We start from the raw sequence: 18,925 nt of genomic DNA, 5'->3' as shown, positions 1-18,925 counted from the left end.
TCAGAACGTTTTTAAATAGACCTGTTTTCATGCTCTGGTTCCTCTTTGCAGGCCAAGCAGCGAGAGTAAAGCAGACCTACCAGGCCATCGAGTGTACATACAGCACGCCCCATAAAGGATTTGAGGACAGAAACAACCAGAGGTGCAACCAAGATTATTCTGAGCAGGATAGTGAATACCTGGATCACGGGAGATTTGAAGGCCAGCCAGTGTACATAACGGAGATCCACCAGGCCCAGCACCCGGGGCACACTGTCGAGAGAGCCGAGTGCTGCAGAATCCCATGCTCCCAAACTTACCTCAACATCCCCAGGCCCAAACCCCAGGACTCCACCAGGAGTGCAAAGGTCTCCTTCATATTTGGAGATCCTCCCTTAGAATGTGTTAACCCCCAAAATATGGGCTACCAGAGACTGATGGATGAGGGCCCAGAGATTCTAGACAATCACAGCCACATGTACCGGCGTCTCGAGGAGGACTATAAGATGATGGATGCCATAGAGGACGGGTATCAGTACTCCACCAAAATCTTCGGTCCCACGGAATGCATCGAGGAGCCGCTGCTGCACGATATCTGCTACGCGGAGACGACCGATGACGCAGAGGACGAGGACGACATCAGTTGTGAGGAGGACATGATGATGAGTGACATAGACAAACCCATGTTGCTCTCGCTCTCGGGGTCCAGCGATGACATCATTGACTTGACCTCCCTCCCTCCCCCTCCGGAGGGTAATGACGAGGAGGACAGTGACGTTCTGCTGCACTCGCTCAACCTAGCCATCGCTGCTCCTCCCCCCGGCTTTAGGGACAGCTCTGACGAGGAGGAGCAGCAGCAGCAGGGGGCCGGGACTCGTTCCCACGGGGCCCGCAACGATATCCCAGTGTCTCTCATAGATTCAGTGCCCACCCTCGGAGCAGAGGGCCACGGGGAGCCTCTGAACGATGCAGTGGTTTCCACCTTACAGGCACTAGAGGCCCTCGCTGCGTCTGAGGAACAGAGTCCGGCTCAGTCCGAGAGTAGCACAGGTTCTCCTTACACTATTGTAACGTTCATCCATTAACATCACACGTTTTCCAGCCATTCACTTTTGATTTGTCATTGTTGATTTTGTTCAATAAAGCCCATTTTGTTCTATGTTTCCCTTTGTGCGAGCATTTTTTCATTCATTTCAGCATTTGTGTCAATTTCAGTATCATTTTCTCAACATTTTATTATTTCATGAACCATTTTATAATGTTTACATACTGCACGATAGCATGCTAATATTCAAATAGATCCGTATTTTGATTGTATCTTAAAGTAGTTATTCTTTATTGATGTACTATTTTCTGTGTTATTCCAAGGTTATCATTAACTCCTTTTCTCCCTCACATGTTGAATCACATTGTCATCACCATTAATCATGTTTTACTCGTTCCCCTTATCTGTGATATTTGTCGAGTGCCCCAGATGAATTCATTAATGAAGTGTTTGTCTTTCTGTGATACACAGGTGTAGAAATATCACGGGCATTTAGTCCCGACTCCTCCGATTCTGGCAACGAGACAAATTCCTCCGAGATGACAGAGAGCTCAGAGCTGGCCACTGCTCAAAGACACTCAGAGAACCACCTGAGGATGCACATGGCCATGGCAGAAGGATACCCAGCCGTGAACGAGGAGAAGACAGAGTCCGCTTTAGCCAGCGTTGGTGGAGCGGGAGCTTTGCAGTACCACCCACAGGAGCATCAGGATGAGGAGGCGAAATCATCTGCTGTCGCCTCCTCCCAGATTTTTCACTCAGATGGCGGTGAGATGGAGCCAGAGACAATGGAAATAAAATCAGTCAGTGAATACTTCACTAAGCTGCACATGGGCTCAGTAATGAGCAGGCAGAGAGGAAAACAGAGGGAGGCAGAGAGCAGAGTCCAAGGAGAAACCTGCGAATCCTCGGACAGAGGTCACATGACCTCTCACGACTCGGCTAGAGACGAGCCCGCACATCTTGTTGGGAAGTACAACGCCTTCACTGTGAGAGATGCCTACTACATGAATCAACTGGATCTGGGGCGAACACACTTTCAAGACAGAAATCAAAAATGGCAGCCCGGAAACAAGATGGCAGAAAATCTTTCTCCAGAAAGTGTGAATGACTCACAGGCTTCCCACGCAGACAGGTTGGCAGTAAAGGGAGACAAACGGGACTTAGATGAAAGAAGCCAACAGTCAAATGTCCACTCACCCTCGAAAGGACCCGGTCTTGCAGAAGGAGAAGCAGCCTCACAGGACAATGAGCAGCCGCACGCTTTTTCACGCGAATACCACGTGAACAAGCGCATGTCCTCCATTCAGAGTGAAGGCGTCCATTCTCTGCAGAGCTCCCAGTGTTCCTCTATAGACGCTGGCTGTAGCCCAGGCAGCAGCAGCTGTGCCACTCCCATGGACTCTCCTCTCTGTGCCACAGACAATATGCATGTACTCTCAGAGTCCTCGCTGAAGGGGCTGGGTTACACACCTGGTGATGAAAAAGCTTACGGGCCCCCAGGTCAGGGGAGGGCCGGCCATCCCATAGACCCCACCCTGCTGAGGAAGATCCACGCAGCGACCAGTGCGGAGCCGGGATTCGGGATCACACGGGAAGGCAGCCACCGAATGCCCAAGATAAAAGAAACCACAGGTAAAACTACACAGGAGGATGCTCTCTCTTATCTAGCTAAATAGAAAGACTGAAAAACAATGTTAGCAGCTCTCTGATGCCGTACAGAAGTGCTTTAAACTTAATGCCATTGCAAGCATGTGGAAATACTCCAGGTGATTTCTATTTTATTTGAGCATCTATTTTAGCATTATAATTCTGTTGCGCACAAGTCTCCTCCTTTGAATTTTCTCTTAAATTAAACATTTAAAAATACCTTCTCCACTTCAAGCCTCTCGTTTTTAATTTAAAATAATCTGTGTTTCAAGTAAGGCATTTTAAATGTTTTTCTACCTATATTTAGGTATCTGTTTGAACCTTAATTAGTTATGATATCATTTTAACAAGTTTTGCAAATTATCATATTTTCCTGAAGTTTGAAAATAGTTGATTACACAGATGAATGTGTGCGGTCAGGGAGATGCTTAACAATGCTTTTTGTTTCCCTTGTACCCCTAGTGTAGCTTGCACACAGCTGGAGAAGGTTGGGGAAGAGTCATCTTTAGCTCTCTGTATTGAGAGCAGTACCACCACCACAACCACGTCACCTTCATCTTTAAGAAGTAGCACAGAGCTCGGCGGGCTAACACAGGCCAGCCCCGAGCCCGACCCACAAGCCCTGGCTTTCTCTTCAAGCGGACCTTCATGTGACACTCAAACAAGCAGCCTCAGGAAGCCACACAGGGACCGGATGCTCAGGAGGAGCTGGAGCGCCATAATGCCAGCTTCCAGGAGCCTAGAAGCGCTGCTAGAGAAGACAAGAGCCACACTTACAAGGAAGGGTGGCAGTCAGAACTTCCAGTCTCAAGATCCCCCAAAAGTAAAGAGGATATTCTCTGCCAAAACGTTGCCCAAGAGCTGGTCCCTGGGTTCAGTCGCCTCTAATCCATCTGGTAGAAGGCAGATGTGTTCAGAGTCCACAGCTCAGAGGCTGGGCACGGGGACGTGGAGGTGCCGTGGGCCGTTCAGTCACTGCTTCCTGCGGAGAAAGAAAAACACTGACTGTGATGACGAAGACAAAAAGATGTCTCTGTTCTCCGTCAGCTCTCTTTCTTTCAATCGCGAGGAAAACGCTGTGTTGAAAGCTGACTCTAAAGCTATGAAAGACATGAGCCTTGAAGCCAGGCTGGCTCGTGTCAATTCAATGAAGGGAAAAACATACAGCCTTCACACAGGGTTCGCACTCGCACGTGAGGATGCCTTAGTGATGGTCGGCGTGTTGCGTTCCAGCGTCGGCCGTTTGTCCAGACGTGGGAACCGCGAGGTCAGCGAGGCCGACGCGGATACGTCCTCAGAGCTGCTCCTCACGCAGGCCAAAGTGCTGAGCAGCGCCTGCAGTCAGATGGCTGTGGAGTACAGCAGCCCAGAGGAGTTGCTGCTCACGCTGACTCACAGCTTCCACACACTCTGCTGTCTGACGCAGGCCTGCCTGTCACTGGTGGACGAGCTGAGCGAGAGCGAGCGGCGGGAGGTGGTGGCGAAGGTGGAGGAGGTGGTCATGAACTACGTGCGTCTGCTGAAATCTGCCGAGGCAGCGTCGGGAAGATCCCCCGGTGACCAAAGTGTGAATGCATTGACACATCACTCTGCCACCATGTCTGTTATTCTAAACGCACTAAGTCACTCACTGAAAACACTGCTCAACAAATAAACTGTCGTTATTCCGTCCTGATTATTGATTTTAAAAGCCATACATGAGAGACATGGGTTTGACAACCAATGTGAACTGCTGTGATGAAAAAAACTTGCCTTGTGTATACGATATTTTATTATCGAAAATAAATTATATAAATCATTAAAGTTTTAAATATATTACATTAAGGCCTCTATGAAGAAGAATATGACACTCCTCTCAAGTATATTATCAGATATTATATGATAGGGATTATTTTTATGATTTATTGGTTACAGTAGGGTTTTACCATTTAGATTATCTCAACCTTATAAGTACCTTGTTTATAAATTGTAAGAATATATATTATGTTAAAGAAATGCATACACAATATAAAGCTATAGACAAATAATTGCACAGGACAAGACGTGAATAATCATTTAAATGCATATTACTTCTTTTTTTGCTGGAGTCACCTTAATTTATTGAGCAGTTTACACGTTGGAAACTGAGTACTTATCTGTTATTATTTGTCAACATCATTAAAAAGATGAAAGTCTTTTCAAATGATTTTTGTCTGTTTTTATTCTAATAACTAGAGTGTGGTTTTGTTTATGACCGCCCTCTCATATAGTACCAATTGTGTTATTTAAGTGCTTCTCAATTTGCATTATTAATAAATAAAAGAAGCTTGACCCATGTTTAGTTTTACTATGTTTAAAAATTCATGATTTCACCATATTCTCAATCCTGAGTGGTGGTAATGCTTTTTGCATTAATCATGATGATGGCCCCTTTCACTCAGGCTAGAGCGTTTGCTTACTGTTGTGATCACCCTTTTAGTTCAGCTTGTTAGCATGCTAACCTTCGCTAATCAGCACAAAACACACAGTACAGATGAGGCTGATGGAACTCTCATTAGTTCTGCAGGTAATTTTTCGCTAACAAAAGTATAGACATTTTTTTCAGTGCAGTCAATTGTATGGCTGCTATAAAATTCAGTCTGGACTACAGAGGTAGATCGATAGCAGCTAGCATGGCTAAAGAGCCACTTTGGCATCAACTCTTTAAACTGAAGTACGGTCAGGTGGATGTTTTTTCAAAAATTGCAGTATCTATTCCTGCATTGGGTTTTGGGACAGACAAATACTGTCTGGATGAATCACGTTACTAAGCCATAGAACTACTAAGTAAAAGGAAAACTATTCTGCTTTGTGCTAGAATAGCATGTTTACCATGTAAGTGGTCAACCTTAACATGTGCACAGGTTTCACTTTCCCCTGCAAGCTCACCTGAAATGAAACAACTCTTTCCCATCTCACTGAATCACCCACAAATCCTCCAGCTGTTATACTGTCATACAGTATAAGAGCAAGACACAGTCAACCTTGATCTCTTTTTTTTTTTAAGAAACCCCTTCATAGTAATATTTGCATGAAGCCAGTTTACACCATTAACAGACACAATCAGTCAACTGTCTTCAAAGACATTGTAAATGATGGACTTGCATGTGTGCGGTTTATGACAAAAGGGAAGTGATGCTGGTTAATAATACACACGATGGATTAACCCAGCCACCTGTTACTTTCATCCCTTCACCTTCGAGCTCATCCTCATGTCACACTTTGTTTGGACTCCATCCAACCTGACAACAGCACTCGTAGAAGGACCTCTTTAAAAATCTCTCATGTGAACAATGTTCTTCCACCTGGTGAGTACCAGTAATATTTGTTCATATACTGTGTTGATTTATAATTGTATGCATTAGTGAAATGACAGGTTGTGTTGATAAGAAGGGCTGTAAATAACAGAGGAAAATGAACCTCTAGCTTGTGCCGGTTGTGTTTTAAAATGGCATCTCGATACCTTACTCAAAGGGTTGATTTGTATGTGCATTACATGTGTTTTATTTAATGATGTGACTGTATCAGCTTTCCACCTACACACTTTCCTCAGTGAACAAATGTGTTTTTTGTACAGATAAGTGTGGCACTGCTGAGCCTGTGGTGCTGCCCCATCATACTGAAAGCTAGCATTTCTTACCCAAAGACTCTGCCATGTGATGTGAGCGAGGCGAGCGACGGGAGCGTGGTGACGGTTGACTGCACTGAGAGGAACCTCAAAGATATCCCCCCGGGCATCCCCAGAGACACGACCAATCTGACGCTCACCATCAACCATATTCCTAAATTAAACTCCACCTCCTTTCACGGTCTGGAGAACCTGACTGAGATTGACATGAGGTGCAACTGTGTGCCCATCAAGATCGGGCCCAAGGACCGCATGTGCAACAAGAGTGTGATGATCGAGGAAAACACCTTTACCGACCTGAAGAACCTGCGAGCCCTGTATCTGGATGGGAATCAGCTCGACAGTATACCTAAAGGCCTCCCTGCAAACCTGATCCTCCTGAGTTTGGAAGTGAATCATATTTTTTATATTTCTAAAGCCAACCTCTCTGAGATTAGAAACATTGAGATTCTCTACCTCGGTCAAAACTGTTATTTCCGTAACCCATGTAACGTTTCCTATGGCATAGAGGAAGGGGCATTTTCCCAGCTTAACAATTTAACATTGTTGAGTCTTAAGTCAAACAACTTATCCGTTATTCCAAATCTACTGCCCACGAGTCTGAAGGAGTTGTACCTCTACAACAACAACATTCAAAAATTCACTGACGAAGATTTCAAAAACTTAACTAACCTTGAGATTCTAGATATTAGCGGAAACTGTCCTCGCTGTTACAACGCTCCTTTCCCATGCAACCCCTGCCCAGGTAACTCAGCCCTCAATATCAGCGAGACGGCTTTTAAAATGTTGACAAAGCTAAAGACACTGCGCCTGCACAGTAACTCTCTGAAATATGTGTCATCCGAGTGGTTTGCCAGCACAACAGAGCTGAGAGTGCTTGATCTCTCATCAAACTTTTTAGCAAGAGAGATAGGAGTCACACACTTCCCTCATCACCTTGGGAAACTTGAAGAACTGGACCTCTCTTTTAACTACGAGCTTCAGAGGTACCCTGAAACACTGACGCTGAGCTGCAGTTTCTCCTCCTTCAAATCCCTCCGGATCCTCAGGCTGAAGGGCTTTGTGTTCCAGCAGCTCAAGTCAGAGAGCATTGCTCCGTTAAAACATCTCACAAACTTGGAGGTTATAGATTTGGGAACAAACTTTATTAAAATCACTAACCTTAGTATTCTGATGGAATTAAAAAGCTTTAAAATAATCAGTCTGTCTGACAATAAAATATCTTCCCCCTCTGACGGCCAAGATTCTGTGGGGTTCTCCGGGGGGGAGCCCCAGTACTGGACCCCCATGTCCCCTGCAGCTCAGTACAAAAGTAAGGAAGTGAGAGAGATTCATTACTTCAGATATGATGAATATGCACGCAGCTGCAAATACAAAGATAAAGAACTCGGCACGGTTGCATCCTTTGTCAACACGAATTGCAGTCAGTTCGGCAAAACCCTAGATGTGAGCAGAAACAACATTTTTTTCTTGCATCCCAGATTTCTAAATCTCAGAGAGCTGAGATGCCTCAATCTGTCGGGGAATGCATTGAGCCAAAGTCTTAATGGCACTGAATTTAGCAATTTGATTAATTTACAATATTTAGACTTCTCCTCAAATCGCCTCGACCTGCTCTACCCCACAGCCTTTCAGGAGCTCAAAAATCTGGTCATCTTGGATATAAGTCGCAACAACCATTACTTTGAGTCCGAGGGCTTAACTCACATGCTTAATTTTACCAAACATTTGAAAAATCTCAAGGTATTGCTCATGAACCACAACAAGATCTCTACTTCTACTAACACAGAGCTGGAGAGTGAATCTCTAGAGAGGTTAGAGTTCATAGATAACCGGTTAGACATGTTGTGGAGGGACGGGGACAACCGGTATTTTAATTATTTTAAGAAACTAGCTAATCTGATTGTTCTCGACATCTCGCATAACAACCTCCCCTTCATTCCTCAAGAAGTGTTCAGTGGTTTTCCGGACAAACTGTCGGAGCTCTACATCAAAAATAACAGACTAAAAGACAAATCTTTTTATTGGGAGAAACTAAACCTTCTACCCTCTCTTCACGTCTTAGATCTCAGTGGAAACAGCTTCACCACTGTTCCAGCCATGCTGTCACTCTGTACCAAATCTCTAAAGAAGCTCCTTTTACATAAAAACCAAATCCTGAAACTCACGCCAGATTTCCTCAAGGGCGCCCACAACTTAAAATATCTGGACCTAAGCTTTAATTACCTACAGCACATTGAGAAATCCAGCTTCCCAGATGATGTCGTTAATAACATGGACATGCTGCTTCTGCACAAAAACAGATTTCTATGCAGCTGCAACGCCACTTGGTTCATCACGTGGCTCAACGCGACCACGGTGAAGATCCCCAGGCTGGCCACGGAGGTTACGTGCGCCAGCCCGGGGGCTCAAAGAGGTCACCCTGTGATCTCAGTGGACCTGCTAGCCTGCCAGCACAACTACCTGTCAATCATGCTGTACACCCTCATGACTTCCCTTGTCCTCAGCTTCCTCACCCTGTCAATCTCCAGCCACCTCTTCCTGTGGGACGTCTGGTACATCTACCACTTCTGCCGGGCAAAGCTCAAAGGTTACGGCCGCCTGTACTCCCAGACCTCTGCCTATGATGCCTTTGTAATATATGACAAGGAGGATACGGCCGTGACGGAGTGGGTGCTGAAGGAAATGTGCACTCATCTGGAGGAACACGGGGACCGCCGCCTGGCGCTGTGTCTGGAGGAGAGGGACTGGATGCCCGGGTGTCCTCTGATCGACAACCTCTCACAGAGCATCCACAACAGCAAGAGGACCGTGTTCGTGCTCACCAACAAATACATCAAAAGTGGCAACTTCAAGACAGCGTTCTACATGGCCCACCAGAGGCTAATGGATGAAAAAAATGACGTTATCGTACTGATCCTCTTGGAGAAAGTACCATGCAATTCAAAGTACCTGAGGCTGAGGAAGAGGCTCTTTAAGCGCTCGGTGCTGGAGTGGCCCACTAACCCTCAGGCCCAGTTGTACTTCTGGTTCAGTCTGAGAAGTGTGTTAGCCACTGAAAGTCACAAACAATACAACAACCTCTTTAAGGAGACACTGTAAGACAATGAACTTTCATTCTTAGTTCCTCCTTTTATTTCATAATTGTACTTCTGTATATAAATAATGACTTTTGAATGCCAAGCAACCCCGTTTTTAAATGCATTTCTGTTATATGAATGAACATTTGTGTGCAGTCCCTTAATAGAGAACTTTCTGCTTCTCTTTGGCATCACCACAGATAAATAAAAAAAAATGTCTTTGTCTGGGATACGAACATACTTCCACCATACAAGAAAAGAGGAAGTGAAAGAGAAGCACTTCTTCGGTCCCAGAACCAGAGTTTAGTTTTACTTCAGCAACCGGTGGATTTGATGTCTGCTGTTTATTCTTGATTAACATTAAAAAGATTAACTCGTAGTGACTTCAGGCAAGGTCACGTGTTTTTTAAGGCTGTATTTCAAGAAACATAAAGGATCAATACGCTGCATACACGATGGTGAGTTTATTTGATACACATTTCTGTATATTCTTAAGGTTTGCTCTATAGATGTATCTACTGAACTGTAGCTTACAACTTCATTCATCGGCGTGTGTTATGGATTTAGATTGAATTCTTCTTTAATGTAATCTGTTTTGATTTTGTGTTTCTGCAATTATCTTTACGGCACTATATATTCCTGTGTATACATTTACTTGACTCATTGAAAACTGTTATTTTATAATGTGTTGTTCTACATTTCATATGGAACATTAAAGTTTACTCACAACTGTGTTGAAAAAACAATTCCTGTCACCTTATTCAATCAGTATCGATCTCAATTATTAGAGTAACAGTAAACCCATTACCAAGCAGTGATCGGTGGACTAGAGATTACAAACATTATTCATTCATATTTATTATTATCAATATTTCACTAACTCAATGCTTTTGTTTAGAGTTGGAACAGGTTGATAAAGAATACAATGTGAGGCTGTCTCTGTTAAAGTCTCTCTACAACCTTAGGCAACCTACTGTTTAAGGAACTACACTTACGGTTTGTCAAAGTGAGAATGTGTAGCTTTTAGAGGAAGTGCTAAAATAATAATATGGTAGAAATCATATGCAATAATACACCAGTTCAGTGACCTCAGGAGTTTTGCTGCTAAAGCTGGGTGTGACTGGTATAGTCTGGTACGACTCATATCTTATGGGGACTAATGTTGGTTACAAATAGTTGTTTATCTGACATTTCTGAGTCAATAAACTACCTTTTGGCCTTTTTTCTACACTTGTTTTGGTACTAAATAGCCATTGTTGAGCAAAAGGTTAATTATTTATAGCTGTAAGGCAAACTATGTTTCATTGAGGGCCACATACAGAAAAACATACGAAGGTCTGGGCCACTCGCTAGAGGTGAGGTACATTGCCTCATAAGTTAAGTTATAAGTTAGCAAAATTAATGTAGGTAAATTATGCTTGATACTAAGAAAAGAAACCTACATCACAGCTTTCCATAGGGTTTCATTTATTTTGTTAGAAGCCTTAAAACAGAAGCCTCAGATTGCTTTTAATACGGGGAAATATGAAGGGTATATTTCAAGCTTGTCATGTAGATAAGTTATTGGGCTTTTTTATTAACTAAGATTTGTTAGGAAATGCTTTCAACCATAATTGCCTGCATTTTTTGGAAAAGTGGGCTTATTAACACATGAATACTGTATAATATATTTGTACATATATATTTAAGAAGTACAATATAAGACAAGCACAAGTTTCAGGTGTGGGCCATATTCCATTATACTTTTAGAATCTGCTGAGGGCCGATTAAAAATGGACCACGGGCCGCATTTGGCCCCCGGGCCTCAGTTTGGACAAGGTGTTAATATAATTAATTATTCAAAATAGTGAGAGTGCTGCCACCTGCTGGATACAAATGGTGCCATTCATAAATACCATTTGTCAAATATGACAAAGGTCCCCAATATTGATATTGAAACAGGTTTGCTTGATGAATAAACCATGTTTCATAATGTATAATGTACTTGATGATATACAATCTGTTTATACATGTTTGTGGATAACTGACTATACCTCGCTGCATTCCACTAACTCTGTTGTTCATCCACAGACGGTCGCAGTTTGGATGCACTTGCTGCTGTCCTATCTGTGTTGCCAATATAAGATCCAGCCCGCTGAAAGCAAACCTGAGTGGATGAGACTGCAGTTCCCTTGTGATGTCACAGCCGACAATAACTCTAATGTCCTATTTGACTGTGGAGGCCGTGGACTGAAAGAAGTACCTGATGGGATAACCAACAATGCAACTTATCTCAACTTATCAGACAATTTCATTTGGCATATTTTTAATGACTCATTATCCAACTTGCTGAATCTGACCCAACTTGATCTCAGCAGAGCAAACAATGACAACACGGTGAACATCACTGTGAATGCTTTCAAAGATCTGACAAAACTGCGTGAACTGAGCCTGAGTGGCACTGGTCTGGAGGAAATTCCTGCTAATCTTCCTCCCAGTTTGGAAATCATCGAGCTGAACAGTAACAACATTACGTTGTTGAACGGGAGCTTTGATTGCTTAGCAAATATTACACAGTTAGTGTTAGCCAGAAACTGCTACTACAGCAATCCTTGTAAGACATCTGTTAACATGGAAAACCGTTTGGAAGTAATGAGCAAACTGAAGCATTTGGACTTGTCCTATAACAACTTAACTGAAGTTCCCAAAGGATTCCCACAGTCATTAGGCGTGTTACATCTGGATCATAACAGAATAAATCACATCCGTGATGGTTTTCTTATGCTTCCAAATTTAACAGTCCTGAGATTAGAAGGGAACTGTCCAAGATGTGAAACACCTCCACATCCCTGTGTCACCTGTCCAAAAAAGTCTCTTGATATTGATCCTAATGCATTTCAATATCTAACCCAGCTGGAGATACTGAATATGGGAGGAAACTCACTGAAACACCTGGATCCTTCCTGGTTTAAGAGTCTGAACAAACTTAAACAATTGTTCCTGGTATTTAACCTCTTATTTAAGGCAATTACTGAGGAGGCAACATTTCTGAGACATCTTCCTAAGCTAGAGAGACTTGATATCTCTTTCAACTATGGTATCAAGTTATACCCTAAACAATTGCATCTCTCAGAAGAGTTTTCAAATCTTAAGTCCCTTCAAATTTTTCATTTGCAGGGATTGGTCTTCCAGAGTATTGGACCGGAGACGCTCAGACCTCTGTACCAACTCAAAAATCTCTCTATCATGAACTTAGGGACAAACTTTATTATCCACTCCGATTCCACTGTATTTCACAAATTCTACAACCTGAAAGTGATGTACCTCGCAGAAAACAAGCTTTTTCCCACTCCAGATAGAAATCTGCTTGATTCATCATGCGGTGGTTACAATCAGAAGTCCCAACTTTCTATTCCTCCGCTCACAATTCCCCATCCGAGTGATTTTGTTTATGAGCACGTGAATAACCTTGTCAAGGAAGAGTGTTTTAACTCTGGACGAGTGCTATCTCTCAGCTCAAATAATATGTTCTTCATTTCTCCAAAGCAGTTTGTTGGCTATGAAGACATTGCATGTCTTAACCTCTCAAAAAATGGATTTTCAGCAGCACCTAATGGTACAGAGTTTTCACTACTGCATAATCTAACATACCTGGACCTGTCATTCAATAAGATTGATTTGGCCTATAACGAAGCCTTCAAAGAACTAAAGAAACTACAAGTGCTAGACCTTAGTTACAATGGACACTACTTTGAAGCGTACGGGGTAACACTTAATTTAAATTTCACACAAAATCTTCCTGCTCTGAGGGTGCTGAATATGAGTCATAACTCCATTTCCATTTTAACCACCAAACAGATGTTCAGCCGTTCATTAACAGAACTTCAGTTTACAGATAATCTTCTGGGGACCCTTTGGAAAGAAACAGATCACTCATACGAGAGCATTTTTACTAATCTTATTAATTTGACAATTTTAGACATATCTAGCAACCACATTTTAACGCTTCCAGACTATGTTTATGATTATTTGCCACCTAACCTCACAATACTACGCATAAGTCACAACTTGCTTACTGATTTTAAATGGGACGGACTCAAGTTTTTCCATCAACTTCAGATTTTGGACCTGAGCTTCAATTCTCTACCTAATGTGACAGTTATAAACTCAAACGTAACCCGCACTTTGACTTTCCTTGACCTGAGTCATAATGACATTTTCCACTTGGACAGTGGATTTGTAAATGGTGCAAAACAGCTTACAGCTCTTAGTCTAAGCTACAACAAACTGACTATTATCAATCAATCCACCTTCCCATTGAGCCCTGAATCTCAGTTTCACACTTTGTTCTTGCAAGGCAACCCGTTCCAATGTACCTGCGATGCACTTGATTTCATTATTTGGATGGAAAAAAGTAATGTAAAGATTCCTAGACTAATCACTGATGTGACATGTGACACACCAGCACATTACAAAGATATACCTCTGATCAAATTTGACATTAGGGAGTGTATAGATGACAATCAGGCGTTCTTGATTTACATTCTCACAAGTTCATTAATTATTGTTTTTATGTTTGTGGCAACAGTTTTCCACTTTTTTTACTGGGATGCTTCCTACGTGATGCACTATATGAAAGCTAAGATAAAAGGATACAGAGCCTTTAACTCACCAGGCGCCATTTATGATGTCTTTGTGACTTACGACACCACAGATCCACATGTCACTGAATGGGTGATGAGGAATCTGCGAGTGAAACTGGAAGAGGAAGGAGAGAATCATCTTCCTCTGTGTCTTGAGGAGAGGGATTGGACCCCCGGCGCCCCCCTGGTAAATAACCTCACTCAGAGCATCCAGTACAGCCGCAAGACCCTGTTCGTCTTGACAGAGGGCTACGTTAAGACCGGGGTTTTCAAACTGGCAATGTATCTGGCCCACCAAAGACTGCTTGATGAGAACCTGGATGTGATTGTGCTGCTGATGCTGGAGCCCGTCCTGCAGCACTCTCACTTCCTGCGCCTGAGGAGGAGGCTGTGTGAGAAAAGTGTTGTGGAGTGGCCGAGAACAGCTGCTGCTGAGCCCTGGTTTTGGCAAAACCTGAGGAATGTGGTCAGAGTGGACAACAAGTTGATGTACAACAAGAACTATTCAAAATACTTCACCAGCAAGTGAGCCAATGACTGGGACAGATCTGTATAAATGTGGACAATTATATTGGGAATATGTTCAACTGTTGCTCTGATAACATGGACCTTCACAACTGTTACCACTCTCCTTGGGCCTCAAATGAAGAATACCTTTGATATTTTTAATCTGTATTTAAAATGATACTTCATGTCTTGCTATTACCCTGTGTAAATAAATAGTTGTGCCTGTCTGTTATCTGGTCTCTATCTAACTTAAACAAATATGTCTAAGATCAACCATAAAAAAGGGCAAAAATGTACTGCATTATATCCTCTTTTTAGGTTATTGGTCATTGGTCTAGCCTCCAGAGACAAAAACCTCAGAAACTCAAAACAAAAATTGCTGAATTGTGCTTAACCAAAACTCAAAATGGTATGAATTGTAAATTCACATTGGACGTTTGTCTGATACCGTTATACTATGGATGCATATTGATTTATTTAAACAATATGTAAATATAGCAGATACACATATACCTGCAGGTCCTCATATACACTTCCTGGTTTTCACTTTGTTTGTCCGCAAGGTGTCGCCGCTTGATAACTTCTCTGCATGCATGTTAGGCTGTAATAGTGCGCTTTATGCACGTTAAACCTAAACGAGTAAACCCATTGTCTCATTCATCACTTGTTTAACTACATTTTATTCGCTTTGTGGCAGAAATTAACACCTGTATGCTATGACGCCTTCTTTAATGACAGGAGAAACCCGATGGGTGATTTCATTCCCCTAATCTGATGCAGTGTTTCCTCAAATATATTCACGCACGTGACTGATTTAAAATAAAGTTTCAGCCTATGGATAGGTTTGGTACTTTTGTTTGTTAAATAAAAATCATATTAGTAAAAAGCAGGTTTAAGAGACAGTGGACGTGACGTCAGAAGATGATTTGCATACTGCGCAGTATTTATAGTGGGATTGACGCTACAGCCGTTCACTACGCTCCTGCGCCACCCAGACGAGTATCTAACTGTATCTCTGACTAAAACTAAGGTGAGTGTTCATGTTCTTATATTCACGTTTTCTTTAAAGCCTCTTTCTCTTTTAGCCTGTCTATTGAATGATTTGGTCACCGTTGTTTTGATTATATTACGTTTCTCCTTCTCCCACAATGTCCTATCTCATTATCAGACAGCGTTACACTCGCGTATGTGTTCAAAGCTCCAGGAAATAATCAGAACATTCAAAACTCTTTACCGTTTTCCACAAAAACGGCACAAAATTACATGTAATCAAGTCTATGGATCCAATCAAGTGCTACATGCTTTGTTTCAGTAACCTATGCCTTTTAACCTGAGATTCAGTGCATGCTCAGCCTTTTTGAGTGAGTTATATTGTTCACTGGGGTCTGCTATAGTTGATGCAGTCTGCTCCTCTAGATTGCATTAAAGGGTGGGGTCCCATCATCTGCCCGTGTGGACTAACTGACACAAAGCCTGTATCAAGTCTGGCGCTGATAAAACAGCACATGCAGTGTCTGCATCAGCCCTAGATGTTACTTATAGTTGAGTAATTTCAATTACCCTACACGTTGTTAATTGTGACCTTAATCTGTTCACATGCCCAGGTGCGTTCTGATTAAACTCTATTGAAGCAAAGCTGATCTAAGGTTTCTTATCTGTTTTAGAGCCTCTGCAGATATGGCTGACAAAGCGGATGTATCAGGAGTAACAACCTTCGACAAGTCCAAGCTGAAGAAGACGGAGACCGCTGAGAAAAACACCCTGCCAACCAAAGAAAGTATGTGCAGTACCTTAAGATCTACATCTACAACATGAATTGCTATGGTCAAACCCTTTGTACTAATCACACAAACTCTATTTGTATCCCTCTTGCAGCCATCGATCAGGAGAGGTCAACATAATGAAGACTAGTCCTCAGTACATTTCACAAGCCTTGCCTTTCTTCTGTAAAAAAAATGGGTAGATGTCCCTCTGTACAGCAAGGAAGCGTGGCCTGGCGTCGGCATGGGTTCCTGATCATCTGTTGTGGATAAGTGCAGAAGTGTCATGAAACAACTGAGGGACCTACACTTTCTGATTTGTAACCCTTGTCTTCCCACTTGTAAATGCTCTTGAAGCAAGCTGTGTGTTTTTTGGTAACAAAATCTGAATGCACATGTTTGTTAAATATGCAAAATAAAAAATGTTAACTGACTTTAATGTGTCCTTGTGGTTTTAATTGTGTTTTTAGTACCACGCCACTTTAGAGCAACACTTTGGTCACAAACGCAACACAAAATGAATATGGCTTTTTCCACTTAAAATCATTGGTGTAAATTGAAGGTGTTGCTTCTGTCTGTAGCTGCTAGCATAACTGGCATGCTCCATTTTCAAATCATGCTTTCAAAGCAAAGGATGTCTCAGTTAAAAGTGACACTTATCTGGGCTCTGCTTCTTTTGCATGATATTGATGAAAAACCCCAATTTGCTATACGTGAAAGGAACAGGATTCAGAATGCAAGATGTCCAACTTGTAAAGTGTACAGTTCATCCTAATGGAACTTTTTCACAATACAGTAACCTCTGTCTCACATCCTGTAATGACTGGTTGAAAAAATCTTACAATGTACTACTTTGAAACTTCAACACCTAGATTCCACTCTAGAGGAAAACCCATCCTTTGTTTATGAATTTCAAACTAACTTTAAATGGGAACAGCCTAGCAGTACTATCATTTTACCTTAGTATACTCCAACATTCCTGCCTTGCAGCTGTTCCAACCTGAGCAGGACCACACCCTCTTTCTGTTATCACAAATGACCGGTACTAACTTTAAGGCTGTGTTGCAAGATGCCCTGAGGTCATGAGTGCTTGAAAAGACAGGAGTGCTATTATAGGGTGAGCCGATTAATTTAAGTACATGATACATTTAGCCTCAGATAACAAAATACAGAAACCCAAACTATTAAATGTAAAACGAGGTACATTCTTTGACTAGATGGCAACACATTTCCCCAACTAGGACTGATCAATTCATACTGAATTCATACTTTAGCAGAAGGAGTTGATGTAACAAAACCCCTGGTGACTGCACTGTTTAGACAATCTGACCAAGACAAAATGTAGTCTATTTAAAGAAGAAAATAGGATGACAACCTGTTCTACCTCATTCTGCTACACAGGGACGACAGCTGTACCTCATGTAAGGCATGTTTATGGACCAGCTGTGCTGAAACAATAACAATAGGCTCTGCAGAGGGATTGGCACACGTTCAAATGCATCCTCTTTCCCATGAGGCTGCATTTAATCTATGGTAATTTCTAGTATGGGAAAAAGGGACAGTGTATTTGTCTATTATTCCTTTTTAGAAGCAATAAAAGGTCAAATATATACTCTTGCATATATCTTATGCCAGCCCTCCTCCTCTAAATTTTCTCCCATCCTAATATGAAGTCTTGCCACCCAACAGCTCCCCAGTGTCCTATAACAATGTGTGCCTTGGAGCAAACAGTAGCCCATATTACACATGAAAACACATTGCTTTCTCCTCCACACATTGTTAAACTGATAAATGATATATGTGTGTAGCCTCAGACAGATTTACGTCAACGCAACTCAAGGCTTTGGCGTCATGCTCAGAGATACTTTGAGGGGAAGAGATGTTGAAAAGATCAAACATATTTTCTATTCTATGTGGGGTTGCCCTGTTTTTACTGATGCTGGTTATGTGGGTCTGCCTGGTCAAGACCTGATAACTTTCCATGAAAAAGGGATACAAATGTCAGTGAAAGGACACTAAGGGCTTATTGTGGTGAACTTGGCATTAGGCCACCAAGAGGCCATCTGGCAGTGTTGTGACGGGCACCCTCTGGACCGTCTGTGGCGCTGACTGACTGCAGCCCACTCCTGAGACTGCCTCTGGCTACATACGTAATGTGCTTTGAGAATAAAACCACAGTAAGAATTTTTAAGGCTTGTACTCTATAGCAACAACCACGTTGTATAGTTATTTTAACCTCAAATTAACCTCATTTATCTATGATGAGTCAAGCTGGATGTTACAGCATTAACATTTACTCACAAAATGACCATTTGTGTATCAATAACTCACCCCGTGTTGCATGTCTTTATGTTCACCGAAAAACCTTAAAACAAGATTGTTCTTGCTCAAGAGTTGAAAAACGGTAAGGTTTAAGCTAACATTCTAATTTGGGAATTAGTGAGCAAACGCCTAAGTGATGAGCCTTGGCACTGCTGTTTTGTGAGAGTCTTTTCTCCTTCTTTGGACACCTCATTGTGGAGGCGAGAAAAACAAAGCTTTCTTCGAGAATTCAAGGTAACACAGGATGAGCCATTGTTAAAAAAATGGTCATTTTGTGGGCGAAATATTCCCTTAATGCAAATATAGTGAATACC

The 18,925-nt window shown here is 42.3% G+C and overlaps 3 protein-coding genes across 3 annotated transcripts in view; all 3 read left to right on the top strand.

Moving 5' to 3' along the window:
- frmpd4 (FERM and PDZ domain containing 4) overlaps positions 1-4,849 on the top strand; it is a 38,731-nt gene extending 33,882 nt beyond the window's left edge. Inside the window, exons 15-17 of the mRNA XM_034109794.2 lie at positions 52-1,029; positions 1,496-2,659; positions 3,142-4,849. Of these exons, the coding sequence (XP_033965685.1) occupies positions 52-1,029; positions 1,496-2,659; positions 3,142-4,328 (3,329 nt within the window). The 3' untranslated portion in view covers positions 4,329-4,849. The remainder of the gene's footprint in view (positions 1-51; positions 1,030-1,495; positions 2,660-3,141) is intronic.
- A 1,074-nt stretch (positions 4,850-5,923) lies between these two features.
- On the top strand, positions 5,924-9,600 carry tlr7 (toll-like receptor 7). Its single transcript, XM_034109795.2, has 2 exons — positions 5,924-6,000; positions 6,270-9,600. The coding sequence occupies exons 1-2, from the start codon at positions 5,986-5,988 to the stop codon at positions 9,420-9,422; spliced, it is 3,168 nt and encodes a 1,055-aa protein (XP_033965686.1). The 5' UTR covers positions 5,924-5,985; the 3' UTR covers positions 9,423-9,600.
- A 156-nt stretch (positions 9,601-9,756) lies between these two features.
- On the top strand, positions 9,757-16,723 carry LOC117466509 (toll-like receptor 8). The gene is made up of 4 exons (XM_034109796.2): positions 9,757-9,858; positions 11,471-14,547; positions 16,194-16,306; positions 16,405-16,723. Exons 1-4 carry the CDS (start codon positions 9,856-9,858, stop codon positions 16,428-16,430), a joined length of 3,219 nt encoding a protein of 1,072 aa, XP_033965687.2. The 5' UTR covers positions 9,757-9,855; the 3' UTR covers positions 16,431-16,723.
- The last annotated feature ends 2,202 nt before the right edge of the window (positions 16,724-18,925 follow it).

The sequence above is a fragment of the Pseudochaenichthys georgianus genome, chromosome 21, assembly GCF_902827115.2.
Source record: "Pseudochaenichthys georgianus chromosome 21, fPseGeo1.2, whole genome shotgun sequence".
Classification (NCBI taxonomy): domain Eukaryota; kingdom Metazoa; phylum Chordata; class Actinopteri; order Perciformes; family Channichthyidae; genus Pseudochaenichthys; species Pseudochaenichthys georgianus.
Note: the sequence above shows the minus strand (reverse complement) of the source record. Positions and strands in the feature narration are given on the sequence as shown.